The sequence below is a fragment of the Ascaphus truei genome, chromosome 3 (assembly GCF_040206685.1).
Source record: "Ascaphus truei isolate aAscTru1 chromosome 3, aAscTru1.hap1, whole genome shotgun sequence".
Lineage (NCBI taxonomy): Eukaryota > Metazoa > Chordata > Amphibia > Anura > Ascaphidae > Ascaphus > Ascaphus truei.
This window is the reverse complement of record NC_134485.1, coordinates 363,438,096-363,457,244: the sequence shown is the minus strand read 5'-3', so window position 1 is coordinate 363,457,244 and position 19,149 is coordinate 363,438,096. Positions and strand designations below refer to the sequence as shown.

Sequence of the window (19,149 nt, the reverse complement as noted above, 5' to 3'; positions counted from 1 at the left end):
AACTTCAGTCAACGAATTTAGTTTTTTAATCATGTTATATGGTACAGTTAAGCAGTGTTTTATATCTCCAGCAATTAAAATCAGAGTTCATGTTTATCTACCATAAAATACTGGAAAGCAAGGGGGTCGCGGCTGCAATAGTTTGCGCGCCCCTACCATAGGGCATCTCTCAAGATTTTGTGTTGTAATTAGTTACTTTTTTTTGCTCGCTAAAGGGTCAAAAAGAGCAAAAGCATGAACAGAGTACCAGTTATTGTATCTTTGTCTGTAAGCTTGCACACCTCAGTGGGAAGAACGTCAACTAGTACTTCTAATTGATGGTACTACTGATAGCGCCCTGAGGGATTCTTGGCAAGAGTCCGGAGTTCGTTTCCCTCAGATAAGTCATCCAGTCATAGAAAGCTATTTCTGAAAAAAGAAAAACCTCTTTCTAGCTCTGTTTCTTTTTTCTGTTAATTGGTTGTCTTTTGGCAGAATCGGTTAAAAAAAAAATCAGCAACTGCAGTTTTTCACATATAATGTCTCTGGGCTGCATAATTTGTGCCAGAGAGCGGCACCAGATTTCGTTGATAAATAACTCCATAGTTTTGCACTCGGGAGTATATGACAAATGAAGTAATGGTGGCTATGACATGCCTAAGGTTAAAAATCCTGATGAACAAATCACAACATATTTTCTATGCACATATTGTAAAATAAGTGCAAGACAGAAACTAACAATTGGAAGGGACTAAGGAAGATTGTCATATGGAAGCCAAAAATAGTCATGATATTGTAACTGTTGTATAGCTAAAGAGCAAAGTAAATACCATAGATGCACACATATTGTATCTTCTTGATAACCATTGTTCCATGGTGTTGATTACCATTCATGCTACATCTCACTCTTCCAGTTTTTGCCTTAAAAATCAAATAAAGAGTTATGTCTGCACACCTAAATAGATATACTAAAGCAATATACTTGCGATTGGCGGTACCGGTGCTCCGTGGTTCAGGGAAAAAACCTGTCTGGTGTAATTTCAAAGTATATGAACAAAGTGGAGGATCCAGGGCACTACGGATTTGTAGAAAATAAATTTATTCTAGGCACACAGCACGTTTCGAGCTGTACAAAGCTCTTTCTCAAGTGACTGGCCAGTCACTTGAGAGAGCTTTGTACAGCTCGAAACGTTGTGTGTGCCAAAATAAATTTATTTTCTACAAATCCGTAGTGCCCTGGATCCTCCACTTTATTAATTTGCCTTAAGAAACCATAAAACCACCATCTGTGTCCCCTCCCCTTCCCTCCACAGATATGAACCTATTACGCATTCATTTCTTCACAGAAAGGGTGGTGAGAAATATCCTCAAAACATAGGTGAATTAAAAAAGTTCTTGGGAGAAACCTAATGCTACCATAGATTTGATTGTCATGGATCAAATGGGGTCTGAGGTTTTTGCAATAGATAGGAAGATGGACATATTATTTAGGCCAAGTAATTATTTTCTGAAATCAAATCCTATGTTTTTGTGCTTCTAATTGTTTTCATGGACAGCGACGATGAATTGTTTGAGGCATATGGGTTGGTGTACTTTTCATATGTATGGTGAATGTGATTATAAAAAAAGGAATTCAGAAAATACAGTGGATGTGCTTTCCTGGTCTTGACTTTGGCTGCGTTGTATATTGCAGGGGATTCTACCATAACTTTAAATGTGAAGGTTTGCATTTGTATCACGTCCTGGAAGTTTTTGGAACCACGAGCACCTTTGATGCATATCCTGGGTATTCTAACTGCCTCTTGCCAAAAATCTTAATGGTACTCCGTTAATTTCATGCCAGAATCAAATGTATGGGTCTCGAAAACTGAATTGATATTTTAATGAACTGTATAACTAATTAAAAACAATAGTGACAAAATCATAGTTGGCTGATTCACTTGCATTTTTGGTCTGTATAAAAAAGTAAGCTTTTAAGATAAAATGCAGAATAATAGTATGGTATGCTACTGTTTATATTGGTTTATGCCAAAATAAAAGCTTTACTATAATTGTTATGCATTGCACATGTACCTTCACTTTTCCTCAAGGACAGCTATTATAAATCACATATTTTGTACTGGTATTACCTGTTTCAAAACTGCCATGGCTTTTGCCACAATGTAGTGCATTAATGCTCGATGATTATGTGAGCCAAGTGAGAAAAAAGTGTTATAACAATAACCAGTATGATTAAAAAAAAACTTTATTCAAACACATCTGACAAGTGTTGTCCTTGGAGACCATTCAATCATACCAGAGTCTTCATTTTCTATTTCCCATAGGTTCCTTTTGTAGTTCAAAGCAGCTGATCCTCAAGGACTAACCTTTTCTAATTAATCTTCTATATTAATTGATGATAATGAATTCCTCCAGAACGGTTTTGTAATAAAGGGTCAATTCCTCATTAAAACTATATTTGGTGACATGTTGACAAGAAAACTGAACTTGATGTAAAATATAATTATTTTCCTTTTGTCTGCTCATTTAGGTTCTTGCCTACACAGAAGGTCTTCATGGAAAATGGATGTTCAGCGAGATTCGAGCCGTGTTTTCCAGACGCTATCTTTTGCAGAACACTGGTTTGGAGGTGTTTATGGCAAACCGCAGTAAGTTTAACCTAAGCAACAAAAAAAAAAATCATGTTTTTTTATCATAATTATGTATAACTATATTTTTAACATAAATAAAAATATTATCAGGGAACACCATACACTGCAAAAAAAAAAGTATAAAAAATGTATTGTTACGTGATAATAACATGTCCAATTTTTAGTATTGGTATACAAGAGTTCTACAATCTGTACTGGTTTCCGAAATATTAGATTTTTTTCTCGGTGGTGATACCTTTAATGAGTTGCACGCATAGTATTAAGCAGAACATTTCAAGACTACATTAGCCCACATATACAAATGGGTAAGGTGTATTTCTAAAATGCTCTACCTTGCTACGTTGTTTACAATAATAGAAGATATACAGAAGAGGTGGCTTTCAAACTTGTTGAAATTTTGTAAAACATCTGCATACAAATATCTTTGTTGACCATATGAGCAATCATAGAAATAAATGGCGCACCACTGTTAATAAAGACATGCAAGTATAATTCTGCTTCTGGTGCTTACCTCCCAATGGTCCCGGCGTCTCAAGGCTGGACCTGATAATGGCACAAAAATGAAGGAAAGGAGGAGCACACAGGAGACTTGATTTGAGTTTTGAAAAACTTCAATAAGATGTTCACAGCATTAGAGCTTTAGTACAGATAACGTTTCAGGACTAATGTGTCCCTTCCTCAGACCCAACACCTGTTAGTCCTGAAACGTTATCTGTACTAAAGCTCTGATGCTGTGAACATCTTATTGAAGTTTTTCAAAACTCAAATCAAGTCTCCTGTGTGCTCCTCCTTTCCTTCATTTTTGTTGACCATATGACATGGCTACAATATAGCTATGTAACATGTATTGGTTATACTTCCTACCAATTCTGTTACCAATTAGTAGGCATTATACCCACTTAATAACAGAGCACTCAAATTAAAGCTCTTAGTGGTAGTAACAGGAAATTCTGAAAACTAAAAGTTAATTAGGTACGTTAACTGTGAGCACTTGGGGGAAAAAAGGCAGCACAATGTAATTATATTTAAGGTCTTGAGTTAATACTCTGCATTACATATTGTCAATGGTGTTTTTGTAGGGGAAAAGGTGGTGGAACCTTGAGCAAAAGGTACATCTCAACTACAATGAACAATTCAGCCTTAAAAAATGTGAAAAAGCAATTAGCAACTCCGTTAGTATTCTGGCTCCACTCCTATGTATAATTATCGGATGGAATTTTTCATTGACCTTATAAGGAAAGAAGATGCCAGAACTTAGACTCAAATAAATTATAAAGGTGCTGGAACTCATATCTCTTGTATTTCCCAACAAAAATAGCTGTATATATTATCATTATTTAAAATGTGCCAACATATAAAGCAGAAAGTGAAAAGTCCAGGAACTTTTAGATCGATGCAGCCAATCAATGCATTTATTAGGTCACATAAAGAGCAACATTTTGGCCCTACCAGGCCATTATTCGGGTAGTGCAACAAAGAAAGTGACATCGTTTATACAGCAGGGACGCCAACAAGGTGCGCAAATTGAGACCCAAACAGATAAAGACGTTTAGCACACTAGGTGTACTGACATATTGTACTGTAAAGATGACCTTATGCAACTGGAATAAGCAATTGTACCATGCAATATGAATTTACAATCTAAAGGCAAACTGGTACCAAATATAGTGAGGGGCTAGATTGGTGTGTGTGATTAAGTTCTGTGGCTGCTTGCTATGTCATTGAACGACTGAGATCCTTTATTGTGTAGTACTCTGAAAATATATTTTCTACGTCTTCTTTTTATCTCTTCCCCCCTCCTTTTTTTTCCCATCTTACTGTAGCTTCAGTGATGTTTAATTTTCCTGATCAAGCCACTGTTAAAAAAGTTGTATACAGCTTACCTCGTGTTGGAGTAGGCACCAGCTATGGCTTACCACAAGCAAGGTACGTTTGTTCAATGTATTACTCCTTAATGAACTCTATGCACACATGCAACGATATATTGTATTCATTCAGCCATTGAACTGGCTGCTGTAATAGCTACTGCATTTATCGCCTCACTGCTAAATTAATCAGATGCAAGTCTATGAAGAAGTATTGTTTCAAGTATAATGTTATTTCATTTTACATGAGGACCTCTAAATAAAAATGTTTTATGTTTTAGCGTTTTTCATGCGGAGCCCATTGGTTTTCTGAGTAGAGTTGCATCGCCTGCAACTTCGCTGTTGTATGTGAATTGATAGATGATTAAAAGTATCTAGCTAGACCCAATAAGTGGCCAAAACCTCACATAATGAAGTCAGATACATTTTCAGAAGTTGCAGAAATTTACAGGGAGGAGTTTTTCCATCAAATCAATATTCATTTCTAATATCAATTAAACAATTAACTATTAAAAAGAATACAAATTTCATATATTCAAACAACAAAATAGGCAAGCATTTCTAATAACCTCATTCTAATAATGAATAAATTGCCTGAGTATCCCATACCTCCATGACTATTAGAGGCTATGCAAGCAGTACAAGTCACAGAAGATATTAAAATCATGCTTTTATTCTTCCGACTAGATATTCTTTTTTGTGTTTTGTTTTTGCTTTGTTCCTTGCCCTAGATTTAGCCAGTCCACTATCAATATTATGAAGAATGATTGTTACTAACCTAAACTTGTATATAAATATTTAGAATATTGATCGTTAAAAGTAAATGTCACTATCAATATTGTTTAAACAAGATTGGGAAGATTCTGGGGAAAGGTATTGGATGTACTTAACTTGATTTTCTGATTTTGTGTCATCATGTCCCATTGCTTACTTAGAACGATATCTATGGGACAAATACATTGAAAGTACATTGTGTGTGTTTGTTTTTGCAGACTGAGATACCCTTTTTCAACTAACATGAAAATGATACACAAATATTGCTGCTCATGCCTGTGATAGTACCATAAGTGACTAGAAAGGCAGATTAGTATATGGCTCGAAGTCTGATGATCCTCGACAGCCACAGTTATAATGACAAAATACAGTAAACTCAACAGAATGCAAGACAAAAACTAAAGTATACAATGTTGATTAGAAAGTGCACCACATCTTCTTACCAGAAAGATGTTAGTAATGTTCTTTGGAGGACACGTTTCAGGAGTACTTGTCTTTTTCATACACTCTGAATGTAAAAACATTTTTTGACAAGCAACTAGTAAATCATGGGAGCTGTTCAGATAAGGGAAATACTGTCAGGCAGTCTTTGGAGACCACCATGCAGACATTCACAGTCTCCTGCCCAGATGTTAGTGATGTCATTAAGTTGTATGGGTGACATGCATAGTCATGTCGGTGTGCATCCATAATGCCCTAGGACTTGCATAATTTGTCTAATTGGAGTCGGGAAAGCTGGTGAAGTGTTGAAATTAATATTTAATTGTGATCACGACTTAATTGACATGGTGAAATATATTTCAAATTGGTCTTCCCAATGTGGCATGTCTAATTTATGTACATATTATTAGTCACATACTATTCTAAGGCAAAATATGGGACCATTGTTATTTTTGGGTGATTAAAATCTTTGTAACAGTGAAAAAGTGCTAACAGAGAGTTGTTTTTTTTGTAATGTGTATATGTAGACGAATATCCCTGGCCACTCCCAGACAGCTCTTTAAATCCTCCAACATGACTCAGCGTTGGCAGCGACGGGAGATTTCTAACTTTGAATACTTGATGTTCCTTAATACCATAGCAGGTAAGGCTTCTGGCTCTTGAATCCTTTCTAATATGTTTGTGTTTGTCAAAATCTTGAGGACCGTGACTTGATGGAATGCATTTATCCCTCTGGGACTGAGCTGCAGCCCTATGATAGATTCTGAAGCACTCACATTAAATTTGATAAGGAAATGCACAACCTATCACCAAGGCTTTTCGATACATTTAATGTTATGGAGGCTGTGCCTAACTCTACTGCCATTTCCTCTGCTGACAGCTTTGTCTGAAGCTTTATTAGAGGCAACAAACCATTGCCAGAAACTGTCTGGAAATAATAATGGGAAAATGTAATTTTACTACTTCGTCATTCTCAACAACAGCAACTAGACAGGAGAATAACAACAGTATTCTGCCTAGTACAGATGTCACCTGAAGTGTGGCATGATTAGGTAACCATGTTCTCTCCATCGCTATAATCTGGAACTACATTTCATATGAGAAAAGAAGCCCTTGATGCCGTCTTCCTTATACATTTTTGCATGTGTGTGTTTTTTATTGGGAGGAGATAATTATGCAGTGTAAAGAATAAAGAATCTCTCCGTTTCTCTACAACATAAATTAATATTGGCTTTATATATTTGTATATTACTTGGTCGAGACAAAAATGTTTGTTAAATATAAAAAAAAAAATTGTATTGCAACTAATGATTTAAACGAAATATGCACTTTGGCTTAGAGTCAAGGTACCTCAACTCACGATGCGATAGGTGTCGACTACCCCTCCCCCAGCCAATGACCCACCACAACTTCAATAGGGTTAGATGGCCCAGCATTTATTGATAACCATAAACATCAACTTGATCATCACTTCTGGTTAGTCCAACCAATCCAGTACTGATATTACATAAAATCGCACCACTGTACTGAACATGCAGGACATAACAATTTGACCATACTCAGACTGGAAGAACATCTCCAGACAGGACACCCAAGCGACAGACTGAAAACAGCATCCCACCAGTCAATCACTGTATGCAACTAATGCGAATATCAATTTCTCCGAGTACAATCTGACCAACATCACCACCACCTACTGTAACAAAAAATAATAAAAACCAAAGTAAATCAAACCTTGCACACCACCTGTGCGTGTCCATGCATTTCCCTCGTCTTTTCAATTTTATTTAAAAATGCTATAATTTTTGCCGCCTCCACACACGCTGCTACACCCCCCTCTTGAATGGCCTGATCATAGCAAATTGTCCACTTCACAGCTCAACAGCCATCTTGACTACTGGGAACAACTCCAAAAATGTTAAGTTCCTTACCAGCCCTGTCATCACCCACACCTCTGGCCATCTCACTGGGCAAGAACACCCCTTGAAATAAGGCCTGAAGCCTACCACATGCATATCAAACCTCATTTGTTTGATACCCATGTGAAGTGATGTGACTTCTTAATGCTCACTGATGCAAGAGCTCGCCTTCAGATAGACACACCCCATGAGCATAGCAAGGCAAGCAAAAAACAGATTAACTGCTTTGTGTTGCAACTACATTAACGCTGGGTTTTTATTGGGGGGAGGGGGGAGAACCAAGCCACCCAGATATTTTCTCTTAACTCCTATAACTTGCCTAAGGGTAACCAAAAAAATATCTGCAGGAAATTGAGCATTCTATTGGCAAACAAAAGTAGACCAAAAACGTCATCCTGAACTCAAAATCCAATACATGGAAGCATGCTGGAAGATCCAAAAAAAAGATGAGAAGCTGACTGTCCACTTGTGCCTACAAGGCCACATTCCCTGACCAGTTCCATTGCCCTGACAGATGACGTATACGACATGAGACAGATATCTTTGTCAATATCCAAGTTCACAGATGCCTCTCCCAGTGGAGAAACATGCAAATTATTGTACAGCAGGGCCCTGAAGGACCCAGCAATACAATCCAAAGACACCACCTTAAACAACTTCACCCACACTACATCCTTTGTCTCCAATGCCAACCTCAAATTCCTAGCCCTCTGACCAAAATCTGATCTGACAAAGTGTCTTAGACCCTTCCGCAAAACCAGACCTCAGCACCAAGATTACGTCCCTACTGCAATTCCTGTCTAGCCAGCATGGGAGTGCTCACTGGCATCATCACCCTTCTTAGGAGTCTCTTTTCCAGCAATAAACTCGCTAAGATCTCAAAGGCTTACAACCAATTGCCAAACATCCTAGGCACCTGTTCCTCTTATCCTTGCTTTACCGTAACACAAAAATCTTTATACCTGTGAAGTAATGTTTGAATATTTATATATTCACCAGGTTAAACTTTTTTTCATCGCTACAGGTAAGTGCATACCTAACACACTCAACCTGCAAACCATGCAGCTCACTTGGGGCAGGTCTTTCAGCGCTTCCGATGAGCTCGCTGAAGCCTCTGGCCATGGTAGCGCCTATGCTATTTGTCAGGGCCAACCCTACGCCAGAGTCTCCCCACACTTTCGCAGCCTGATTTATGCCCAGGGGGTTTCTGGGTTCGCTGTGTGTGACATTATCAGCGCCTTTTATCTTAAGGAGTTAAAATAGATTCAGTGTATTATCTTATTTTATATTTACTGCTTTTCAAGAAACGTATGGGAAAGAACTTCGAAATGTTAATTATCTTGTGAGATGGGGAGTTTTATTTTTCTCTTTTTTTCTTTTCTTAAGCATTTTCCACTTTCTTGACTCTGATCTGCCAGCTTTCACTAACTAATTATGTGTATATTTAGCTACAGTCTGTGTTGGGCTTATTATTGTCATGTAATTAGATGTAACTCAAAGTGCTTGGTTCTAAAAAATCATTAAAAATTCTTTCCTAATAACCTAGAAATGACAACATGTCTGTAAAGTGTGAAGAAGCAGACAAGCATAGGAACATCGCTCGTAGAGTGTTAATCCAGATGCTGCAATCATCTAATTAAACAATATTTTGCTGTCATTAACATTATCACCAAGGAATTGCAGTTATAATTTTTCTGTCAGCTGTCCCTGAGCTACTTCACCTTTTGAAAGTGAACCGCCTCACTAAAACGTTAAATGTAGATGTTTTAATTAAAAGAAAAATAGTTTTAATGAATCAACATCCTTTGTCTGAGGGTTACGTTGCCTTCCCTTAATTTTGCAAGTTTGTGTTGTCACAATCCTGTGCTATTAAATATTCAGCTTTTATGATTGATTTGTGTAAGCTCAGCTAGTGGAAAATTGTCAGCTGTTACAGATGGTCCGAAATATCCCATAAGTGACTCAAGTTCCAGAATTGTAGAAAGAGCCAAGCCATAGGAAATGGATTCATTGCAAACCGTTATACTCAGAAATTAGACAGATATAAACCAAAGTCTATATCGGGTAAAAAAAAAAAAATGCCTCCAGTGTTTGGGCACTTATTTTGTGTTTGGCTTAAACAGAATTGTATCTATAACGTTCATTCTGCTAGATTCTAGTCTGGTCCAATAGCAGATGGGACATAGTCTTCCATTTTATGTTGTAGTAATAATGAATGGGTCCGAACTAGACAATAAAGTTCATACAGTATGTGTATGTATAACTTTATACAGCACCATCGAGGTACGTAGCGCTCTACAGCCGTAATACACGTGACATAATATTATAACACATAATGGGAATAAGTGCTTCAGACATAAAAACAATAGGAAAAAGAGTCCCTGCCCCGAAGAAAGAAAGAGAGGGTGCCAGTCAGATATTGAGGGGAAGGACATTCCAGAGGTGTGGGACAGTGAGTGAGAGGTTTTAGGTGGGAGAGGGCTTTCTATACAAAAGGGGTAGAAAGAAGACATCCTTGAGTAGAATGCAAGAGTCGGACAGCTACTGTATATAGCGATTAATTAGGGCTGAAGTGGGGCAGATGAGTGTATAACCTTAAAAGTGAGCAGGAGAATTTTGTAAGTGATACAGAGTTTTAATAGGAAGCCAGGAGAAGAATTTCAGCAAGACAGACGCTGACACAGATTTAGGAGAGAGTAAAGGGATTCTGGCAGCAGCGTTTAGGATAGATTGTAGGGGAGACAGGTGAGAGCCAGGAAGGCCGGACAGTAGAATGTTATAATAATTGAGACGGGAGAGAATGAGGGTCTGTGTTAGAGTTTTAGGAGTAGAGCGATAGAGGAAAGGGCTTTGTAATGTTACAGAGGAAAAAACGACAGCTTTTAGCTACTTTGTCAATGTAAGAGGAAAATGTGAAGGACGGGTCAAATGAGACCCCTAGGCCACGTGTTTGTGATACTGGGTGTATGATAACACTGCCAACAGTTATGTAGAAGTGGGCAGTAGGGCCGGGCTTGGGAGGAAGGGTGGAGCTCCATGTTTGACATGTTAAGTTTGAGTCAGTGGAAGGCCATCCAGGATGATATAGTGGAGAGACATTCAGAGACTGGTTTGTACAACAAGTTGTTTTGGGGTTAAAATATGTGTGTCATCAGCATAGAGGCAATATTTGAACCCAAGAGATGTGATTAGGTCACCTAGAGAGAGTGTGTAAAGAGAAGAGGTCCCAGGACATACCCCTGGGGTACGCCCACAGAGAAATCAACAGAGGAGGAGGTCTTGGTAAATGAGACACTGAAAGTACAATGGGAGAGGTAAGAGGAAATCCAGGATAGAGCTCTGCTACGATACCAAGAGTATGGAGAATGTGAAGGAGAAGAGAGTGGTCCCTAGTATCAAAGGCTGCAGAGAGGTTGAGTTATATATGATCAGAGTGTAATGACCTTTGCCTTTGGCAGCATGAAGGTCATTAGTTATTTTGGTGCGGGCTGTTGCAGTGGAATAAGCCGTACGGAAACCAGATTGTAGAGGATCTAGGAGAGAAAAGGCGGTGAGAAAATGGAGCAAGCAAGAGAATAAAAGGCGTTCAAGGAGTTGAGAGGCAAAAGACAAAGATAGAGGATCAAATGTGCTGTTTTTGAGTATGGGTTTAACTGTTGCATGCTTGAAGGAGGAAAGAAAGGTAGCAGAGTAAAGGGAGGAGTTGTAAATATGTGTGAGTATAGAGATTAGAGTAGGAGCAAGAGGTTTTAGGAGATAGGAGGGAATGACGGGCAAGAGGAGATCAGTAGGGATACATCCTCCTGTGTGACAGAGAAAGAGTCAAGGAAGGCAGGAGAAGAGTTAGGAAGAGGTGTAGAATATGAGGAGGATATAGAGTGGATGCCTTCATGAATACAATCTACCTTTGTCTTGAAATAGTCAACAAAGTCCTGAGGTGAAATGGAAGAAAAAAAACAGGTAACAGAAGGTGGTCTGAGTACACAGTCAAAGACAGAGAAGAGGCAATGTGGGTTATACTTGTGAGTGTTTATTAGTGAAGAGAAGTAGGTTTGTTTAGCTTTGGAGAGGGCAGGGTTGAAATAGTATAGGATACATTTGTAGTGAAGGTAGTCTACGAGAGTATGAGATTTTCTCCAGAGGCATTCAGAGGAGCAAGTGCAGTGATTGAGCATGCGTGTGTGGCAGTTTAGCCAACATCTGGTGTCAGAAGGGTGAGAACGGCAGAGGAAAAAAGGTGCATGTAGAGCAAGAGAGGACAGGGCAGAGTTGTGTTTTATGACCAGGTTGTCAGAGTCTGGAGCGGAAAGAGAGGAGCGCAAAGTGGAATCTAGAGCCGGTAGATTAATAGAGTGCAGGTCTCTGCAGAAACAAGGAGTAGGTGGAGAATGGGAGATGAGAGAGAGGAAACAAAATTGTGGCCAGAGAGAGGAAAGGGGGAAATGGAGAAATCAGAGAGAGAGAAGTTTTTTGTGAAACCAGATCTAGATAGTGGCCATCCTTGTGGGTGCTGGCTACAGTCTATTGGTGAAGGCCAAAAGAAGAGGTTAGAGAGAAAGGGAGAGAGGGGACATTAATATGGCAGTTGAAGTTCCCAAGGAGAAGATCGTGGGAGTCGACATAGAGAATGAAGGAGAGTTAGGATTCAAAGTCAGAGAGAGACAGAAGGAAGATGAGTAGAGGTAGGTGGGCGATAGATGACTGCTACGTGGAGAGTGAGAGGAGAAAAAAACTTGACAGTGTGATCCTCAAAGGAGGGAAAAAAAGAGAGGGACCAATAGGAAGGGTTTGCTAACGTTAGATTGAGGAGAGGAGGAGCCCCACGTCCACCCCTGCCATCAAGGCGCGGATTGTCCGAGAAAGAAAGTTTCCAATGAAGTCAGAGTGTATCATGTCTTGGTTATAGCAAAAAGGAGCAGAGAGTGAGAGAAAAATAAGTTGTGTACAGAGAGGAACTTGTTACAAAGGAAGTGGGCATTCCAGGGGGCACAGGATAAAATGTGAGGGGAGGGGGGGTTGCCAGGGGATGGGTATGAGAGCTATCCCCAGAAGCATGGAAAGAAAGCGGAGGATTTGTAGGGGTGTGTTTTAGTGCAGGGTGTATTGCGGAATGGAGTCAAAGGGTACAGATAGGAAAGGAGTTCATGTGAACTGAGAAGTGGAAAAGGAAGGAAAGATGGATATATATGAATGGAGTTAGAGACATTAATAAAAGTTGTAGTTTGAAAAGTACTGTAGTGAGGTTAGAGCAAATATAATTGAGGCATGGCAGTGAAAATAGAGTTAGGATGAGGACAAAGTGCAAAATATGCTAAATACAATATATAAATGGTGGTTTTCTAGAGTAAAGAGTGTTATATGTGGCCTTCTATAAAGAGACTGAACAAAAACTGAAAACATACCTACAATTTTTTACATCAACAATAATTTAGTTTTGGGATCCAGTCTCAAGCACTGACAGTGAAATATATTGGGTAGTTTTAAATAAATACTGTAGCTTTCCCTTTTCTTGAAAGTGGCATGATACTGGCTATGCTGAAATGAAAGCTTTCTTGGATGTGAGATAAGTAATGATCACATTGTTGCCCAGGGCAAAAGAGCGGTTTACAAAAATTGTCCACAAATATGGATATTTGTTGTATCAATAAATTACCCAAAGAAGAAATTATAATAACAAAAAATTATTGAATTCTACTTGTCTGTCAAATATGGACAATATTTCAAAAGTTGAAAATCCAAATTGGCAATATACACAATTATAAATAAATCTGTTATACTGTGTGTATATATATATATATATATATATATATAATATATATATACACAAAACTGAATTACTGGTAAATAATTTTCTGAATACATTCATAGAAATTGATTTTCTGTTATGTCAATCATTCATGTTATATATGGAAACCACTAAAACCGCACAGACATATCTTAGAAATAATACAACGAAAGATGTAATTTAAATAATCAAAATAAAGTAATTTTAATGAAACACATCTAACACAACAAAAAAATACTAAAATAACATACATGAAAACAGACTGGAAAAAAACTCCTAAGACAATAAAATACAATAACGGACCATAAGATAATTTAAAGAAAACGTCAAGACAAAAGAAGGAAAACAGCGTGGGGATGTGAATCTCAATATAAGGACAACTCTGGGGACAAAGTACCCAGAGTGATCTCTGACTGGCCGGTCACCCACAAACAGGTAAATACCACACCCTCCTACGTGTCCCTATATCAATGAAAATGCTGGTAAAGAGAGCCCTGAAAGGACAAAGAGTGACATGTCTAGATAGTGGTAACCCAACATGTATAATACATGGAACAAAGTAACTGCATATAATATAGCCACCTCACAGATATTATAAGAAGTGGCCCCAATGATCTAAAGGTTGCAACATTTCTCTGACTCTGGCCATAAGATCAACGATCTGAAGGTGGCCATACTCAAAGGTAATCTTAGAACACCGAAAGAGAGACAGTTGCATGAATACAAATTAATGCAACTGTTCGGGATACTTAGCAGTGGCCTAAACCGAGACCGCAGCTTCATGAGTCACTACCCTGACACAAGAGAACTCTTCCCATGAGTGCTAAAGGCCATGCCTATACATACTGCTCTATATGAATGAACACACAGCTGTCTCTTACACATACAAATGTACAATGTAACTCTATCCCTATATAACAATATGGACCACATACTATCTACACACATTAATATGGATGGAGGGGGGATGGAAATGTAACAGATAAACTAAATAGAATAGATGAGGAAACAAGGGGTTATGGAGATAGAATAGGGGCAAGTGCTAGTTTAACAAGCGGCGAAACACTCCCAGTAAATACAGATAATACTAGAATACTTCTAAAGATCAAACCAAGTTGGTGCAGTAAGGAAGAAGCAGATAAGATAATAGTACAGGCTGAAAAAAAACTTAAATGCATGCTTGCTAATGCAAGAAGCTTGACAGATAAAATGGGGGAGCTTCAATTAATCGCTGCAAGGGAGCAGTATGATATCATAGGCATTACTGAAACATGGTGGGATGAAACTCATGACTCCGCAGTTAATTTAGAGGGTTATTCCCTTTTTCGGAAGAATCGAGCAAATAGAAGAGGAGGTAGAGTATGCTTATATGTTAAACCGGATCTAAAACCTATTATAAGGGAAGATGTTTGACATAGACTGGGGCAATTAGATTAGCGTTAACACAAAAGGAAACAGGTTTTTGGGGTGCTTAAAGACAATTATATGACTGAAATTATTGAGGAACCAGGAGAGGGGCAATACTGGATTTGGTAATATCAAACAATGTAGAAGTAATAGCAAATATTCAAGTCCTGGAACATTTGGGAAACAGTGATCATAACATGGTCTCATTTGAAATAAATGATCAAAAAACAGATTACCTGGGTTCAACAAAGACCTTAAACGTTAGAAAGGCAGATTTTAATAAACGCAGGACTAATCAACAAGTAATACATTGGGATGATGTTTTAGCAGGGAAAAATGTAGAAGTTAAATGGGCAGTCTTTAAAACATTGTTAGATAAGCACACTCATCAGTGTATACCCTTGGGTAATACGTATAAAAGAAACAAGTCTAAACCAATGTGGCTAAATAAACAGGTAGGGGAGAAAATGGAAAAGAAGAGGCATGCGTTTAGATTCTTTAAGTCAGAAGGGACGGAGGCATTGTATCAGAATTATAAGGAATGTAACAAAAATTGCAAAAGGTGAATCAAATTAGCAAAAATGGATAATGAAAAAAGGATTGCATTAGAAAGTAAGCTCAACCCTAAAAAGTTCTTGAAGTACCTTAATAACAAAAAAATGAGAAAAGAAAATATAGGACCTTTCAGTGTGAGATGGCAGATTATTGGAGATAAGGAAAAAGCAGAGGTATTAAACAAATTATTTGCCTCTGTGTTTACCAGGGAAGAATCCATTTCAATTGTAGTGCCACAGGAGGAAGCCACAACCTCCATATTAACGAACAATTGGTTAATTGAGGAAGAAGTTCATAGGCAGCTTGAAAAAATTAAAGTAAACAAGGCACCTGGCCCGATGGCATACATCCAAGAGTTCTTGAGCTAAGTTCAGTAATAGCCAAACCATTACATTTAATATTCTAGGACTCCATTGCCACAGGGTCAGTAACACAAAATTGGAGTAAAGCAGATATGGTGCCTATATTTAAAAAGGGAACTACTGTAGATCACAACCGGGGAATTACAGACCTGTAAAACTGACATCAATAATGGGGTAGCTACTTGAAGGTTTAGTATGGGGTAATGTTCAGGAATACCTAATGGTTAACAACATTATTAGTAATTGTCAGTATGGATTTATGAAGAAAAGGTTGTGCTAAACTAACCTCATTTGTTTCTTTGCGGTGGTAAGTAGGAATTTAGACCAGGGTAATGCAGTTGATGTGGTCTTCTTAGATTTTGCAAAGGCTTTGATACGGTTCCACACAAGAGGTTGGTGTACAAAATAAAGCAAATTGGACTCCGTAAAAATATATGTACCTGGATTGGAAACTGGTTGAAGTATAGACAACAGAGGGTTGTCATAAATGGAACTTCTACAGCTTGGGCTAAGGTCGTGAGTGGAGTACCTCAGGGATCGGTACTGGGACCCCTGCTTTTTAACATGTTGATTTATGACCTTGAGGTTGGCATGGAGAGCAAAGTCTCCATCTTTGCTGATGATACTAAATTGTGTAAAGTAGTAGAATCAGAGCAGGGTGTAATTTATCTCCGGAAGGACTTGGAGAGACTGGAAACTTGGGCAGGTAAATGGTAGATGAGGTTTAATACAGGTAAATGTAAGGTTATGCATTTGGGAAGCAAGAATAAACAGGCGTCTTACAAATTAAATGGGGATAAATTGGGGGAATCCTTGATAGAGAAGGATTTAGGAGTGCTTGTAGACAGCAGGCTTAGCAATAGTGCCCAAAGTCATACAATAGCTGCGTGTCAGGGTTCTGCTCGCCACAAACCAGGACCGGACCGCGAGGCTGAGGTGGGGTTGTAAAAGCACCGACCTGAGACCGCGCAGGCTGATCCGGATTGCGCAGTTCGTAGTCATATGTCGCAGGATCAGGATTGGAGAAGACAGCGTCGTCGTTGTAGAAGCCAAGGTCAGGACAGGAGACATCAGGATAAACATTGTACAGGCAAGAGTTCGGCAACAGGTAGTCAGGAGAGCCCCGCTTCAGCTTAGGAGCGCGGGGTTGGCCTTTGCGCGAGCGACGACCATGGCCCATGGTGCTGGTCACAGGAGATGGTAGGCAGACCAGAATAGCACACCGTCTTGCTGCACGGGTGCACCAGTGCTACAACGCAAAAGTCCTGAGCGGGCAAGGGAATCCACTGTTTCAGCGCAGGAACCAGGACACGGCCTCTCTATATTAGGGAAAGAGTAGGCCCCAGGAACCAGGAAGCTGTAGATACAGGGAAACCTCCGCTTCAGTGCAGGAATCCAGGAGGCTGAAGGACGCAGGAACGAAACCTCTGCTTCAGCACAGGGGAACAGAAGCTGAAGGACGCAGGGAATACCTCCGTATCAGCATAAGGGAACAAGCGGCTTGAAGGGAGCTGAAGGACGCAGGGCGGAACCTGGTATCAGCAAAGAAGAACAAGCGAGAGCTTGTGGCAAAACAGTAGACATCCAGTTAGGACTATGCTCGGCCAGGAGCATTATGGGCAAGCAATACTTAAAGGCCAGCGGGCCAATCCCCGGCGGGGGTGTGAAGGTACTGCCCCTAATGAGTGAATGCAAGTATAGTTTGCAATGAAAGGCTGCACAGCTGCAGTAGATACCAGAGGGAGTGTGTATTGCTTTGATGAGTGAATCCAGGCTGCAGCAAACCTCAGGAGAGCTGATCCAGAACTGCACCGGTCTGCAAGGTAAGGCAACCAGTAAACCATGGAGCTGATTCCTTACAGTACCCCCCCCTTCACGCGAGACCTCCGGGCGAACATGAGCACTCATAGAGTTGGAGGACCGGGAATTGTTGCTGAACAGTCTAGGATTGGGGTTAGAGTCGTACTCCAGTGACTCATGATTAGTCCTTAGTGTAACCCCACCCCCCGGTGAGAACTGTGGCCAGACAGGACCATCCATGGGCCTTGGGGACATTGAGTTGTTCCTAAAATTCTTTAGGTAGAAAGGGCATCCGTAAACGAGCAGTTCTTTAGTGAGTACAGTTCTAAGAAATAAGAGTAGTAGAAGAAACATCCTTGGTACATGGCTCGCCCCGCAAAATGACTTGGAAATCCAGGGTTGTGAAGAACCAGAGGGTTCCAGAGCAGAAACGGCAGAAGAACCCTTACAGGAAGCCCAGTCTTTAATAAAGGAACCTGAATCTAGGATCAGCGGCCCTGATAATTGATCGAATACACCAGGAGGAACTTTGTAACAGAAAAAGTCTTGGCTGACCACTGCATGTTGAAATTTGCGAGAAATTTTTCCTCTAGAAGGCTCCCAGGTAATGGTTAGTAAGGGTATAGGCTGGTTGGAAGCATCTCCCGGTATTGGTATGGAAGGTGACAAGGCAAGCAGTAAACCCGGCATAGGGACCGAAATCTTGGGATACATACAGAGTATTTCCAACTGAGAGGAAATAACAGGGGCAACCGAAAATTCCGAGGGACAAAACCATGGTTTAGCAGGAGCAGAGAAGCAAACAACAGTAGAGCTCTCCAATACTGGGAAATCTTCATTGGGAGATAGTATTGTCAGTGAATCAGGAATAGTCCTTGGGATCTTCAAATCAGTAGCTTGAGAAAAAGGCAGAGCCAGGGTAGTGGTGGGAGGGAAGCTAACATCAGAAGCTGAAGTCTGTACCTCAGTGACAGAGCCTTGAGAATCAACAAGCAGCAAGTATGAACTATGAAAACTCTTAATGACCGGCACCTTAGGAGTACAAGGAGTCTTTTCCGAAACTGCAATGGCCCTAACCACAGGGGTACCTAACCTGTCAAAAACATGAATAGGTGTGTTTTCTAGTGCAAAATCTCTGATCACAGGACTCCTAACCGATAGTGAGGGTATCTGGGTTTGATTAGAGAAAAAATCAGATGTATTGATAAGTGACTTAGAAACAACTACTGAGGTTCTAGATTTGCTGGACATGTGAGAAAAAATACCCTTTAAGACAGGAGCTTTAATTTCCTCCCAGAGTAACCCCATGTTTGCTGGGACATATTTAGACACAGTACTGAGGGACTGGGTTTCAGCAAAGGCAGGACAGCTAAATAGCTCAGATTTAAACCCCAGGACTTGTAATATGTGCATGGTGACCTCAGACAGTACTAAGGGAGTGATCACAGATATGCTGATCCCCAAAGGATTAGCCTGGAGAGAGAAATCAGGGGGACCCCCAGACAGGATACTCATTGTAGAAAGAGCTTCAGAATCAGAAGGAGAATCATTACCTCTCAGAGTCTCAAAACTAGTAAGACACAATTCAGCGAAAAGGGATACAGTGTGCAA

General features: G+C 39.7%; 1 protein-coding gene across 12 annotated transcripts in view; it reads left to right on the top strand.

Moving 5' to 3' along the window:
• The window catches only part of NBEA (neurobeachin), a 714,827-nt gene that overhangs the window by 591,414 nt on the left and 104,264 nt on the right, over positions 1 to 19,149 (top strand). For all 12 annotated transcript variants that reach the window (XM_075592121.1, XM_075592113.1, XM_075592110.1 and 9 more), the window contains 3 exons: positions 2,510 to 2,627; positions 4,454 to 4,556; positions 6,238 to 6,353. In XM_075592121.1, the coding sequence (XP_075448236.1) occupies positions 2,510 to 2,627; positions 4,454 to 4,556; positions 6,238 to 6,353 (337 nt within the window). The remainder of the gene's footprint in view (positions 1 to 2,509; positions 2,628 to 4,453; positions 4,557 to 6,237; positions 6,354 to 19,149) is intronic.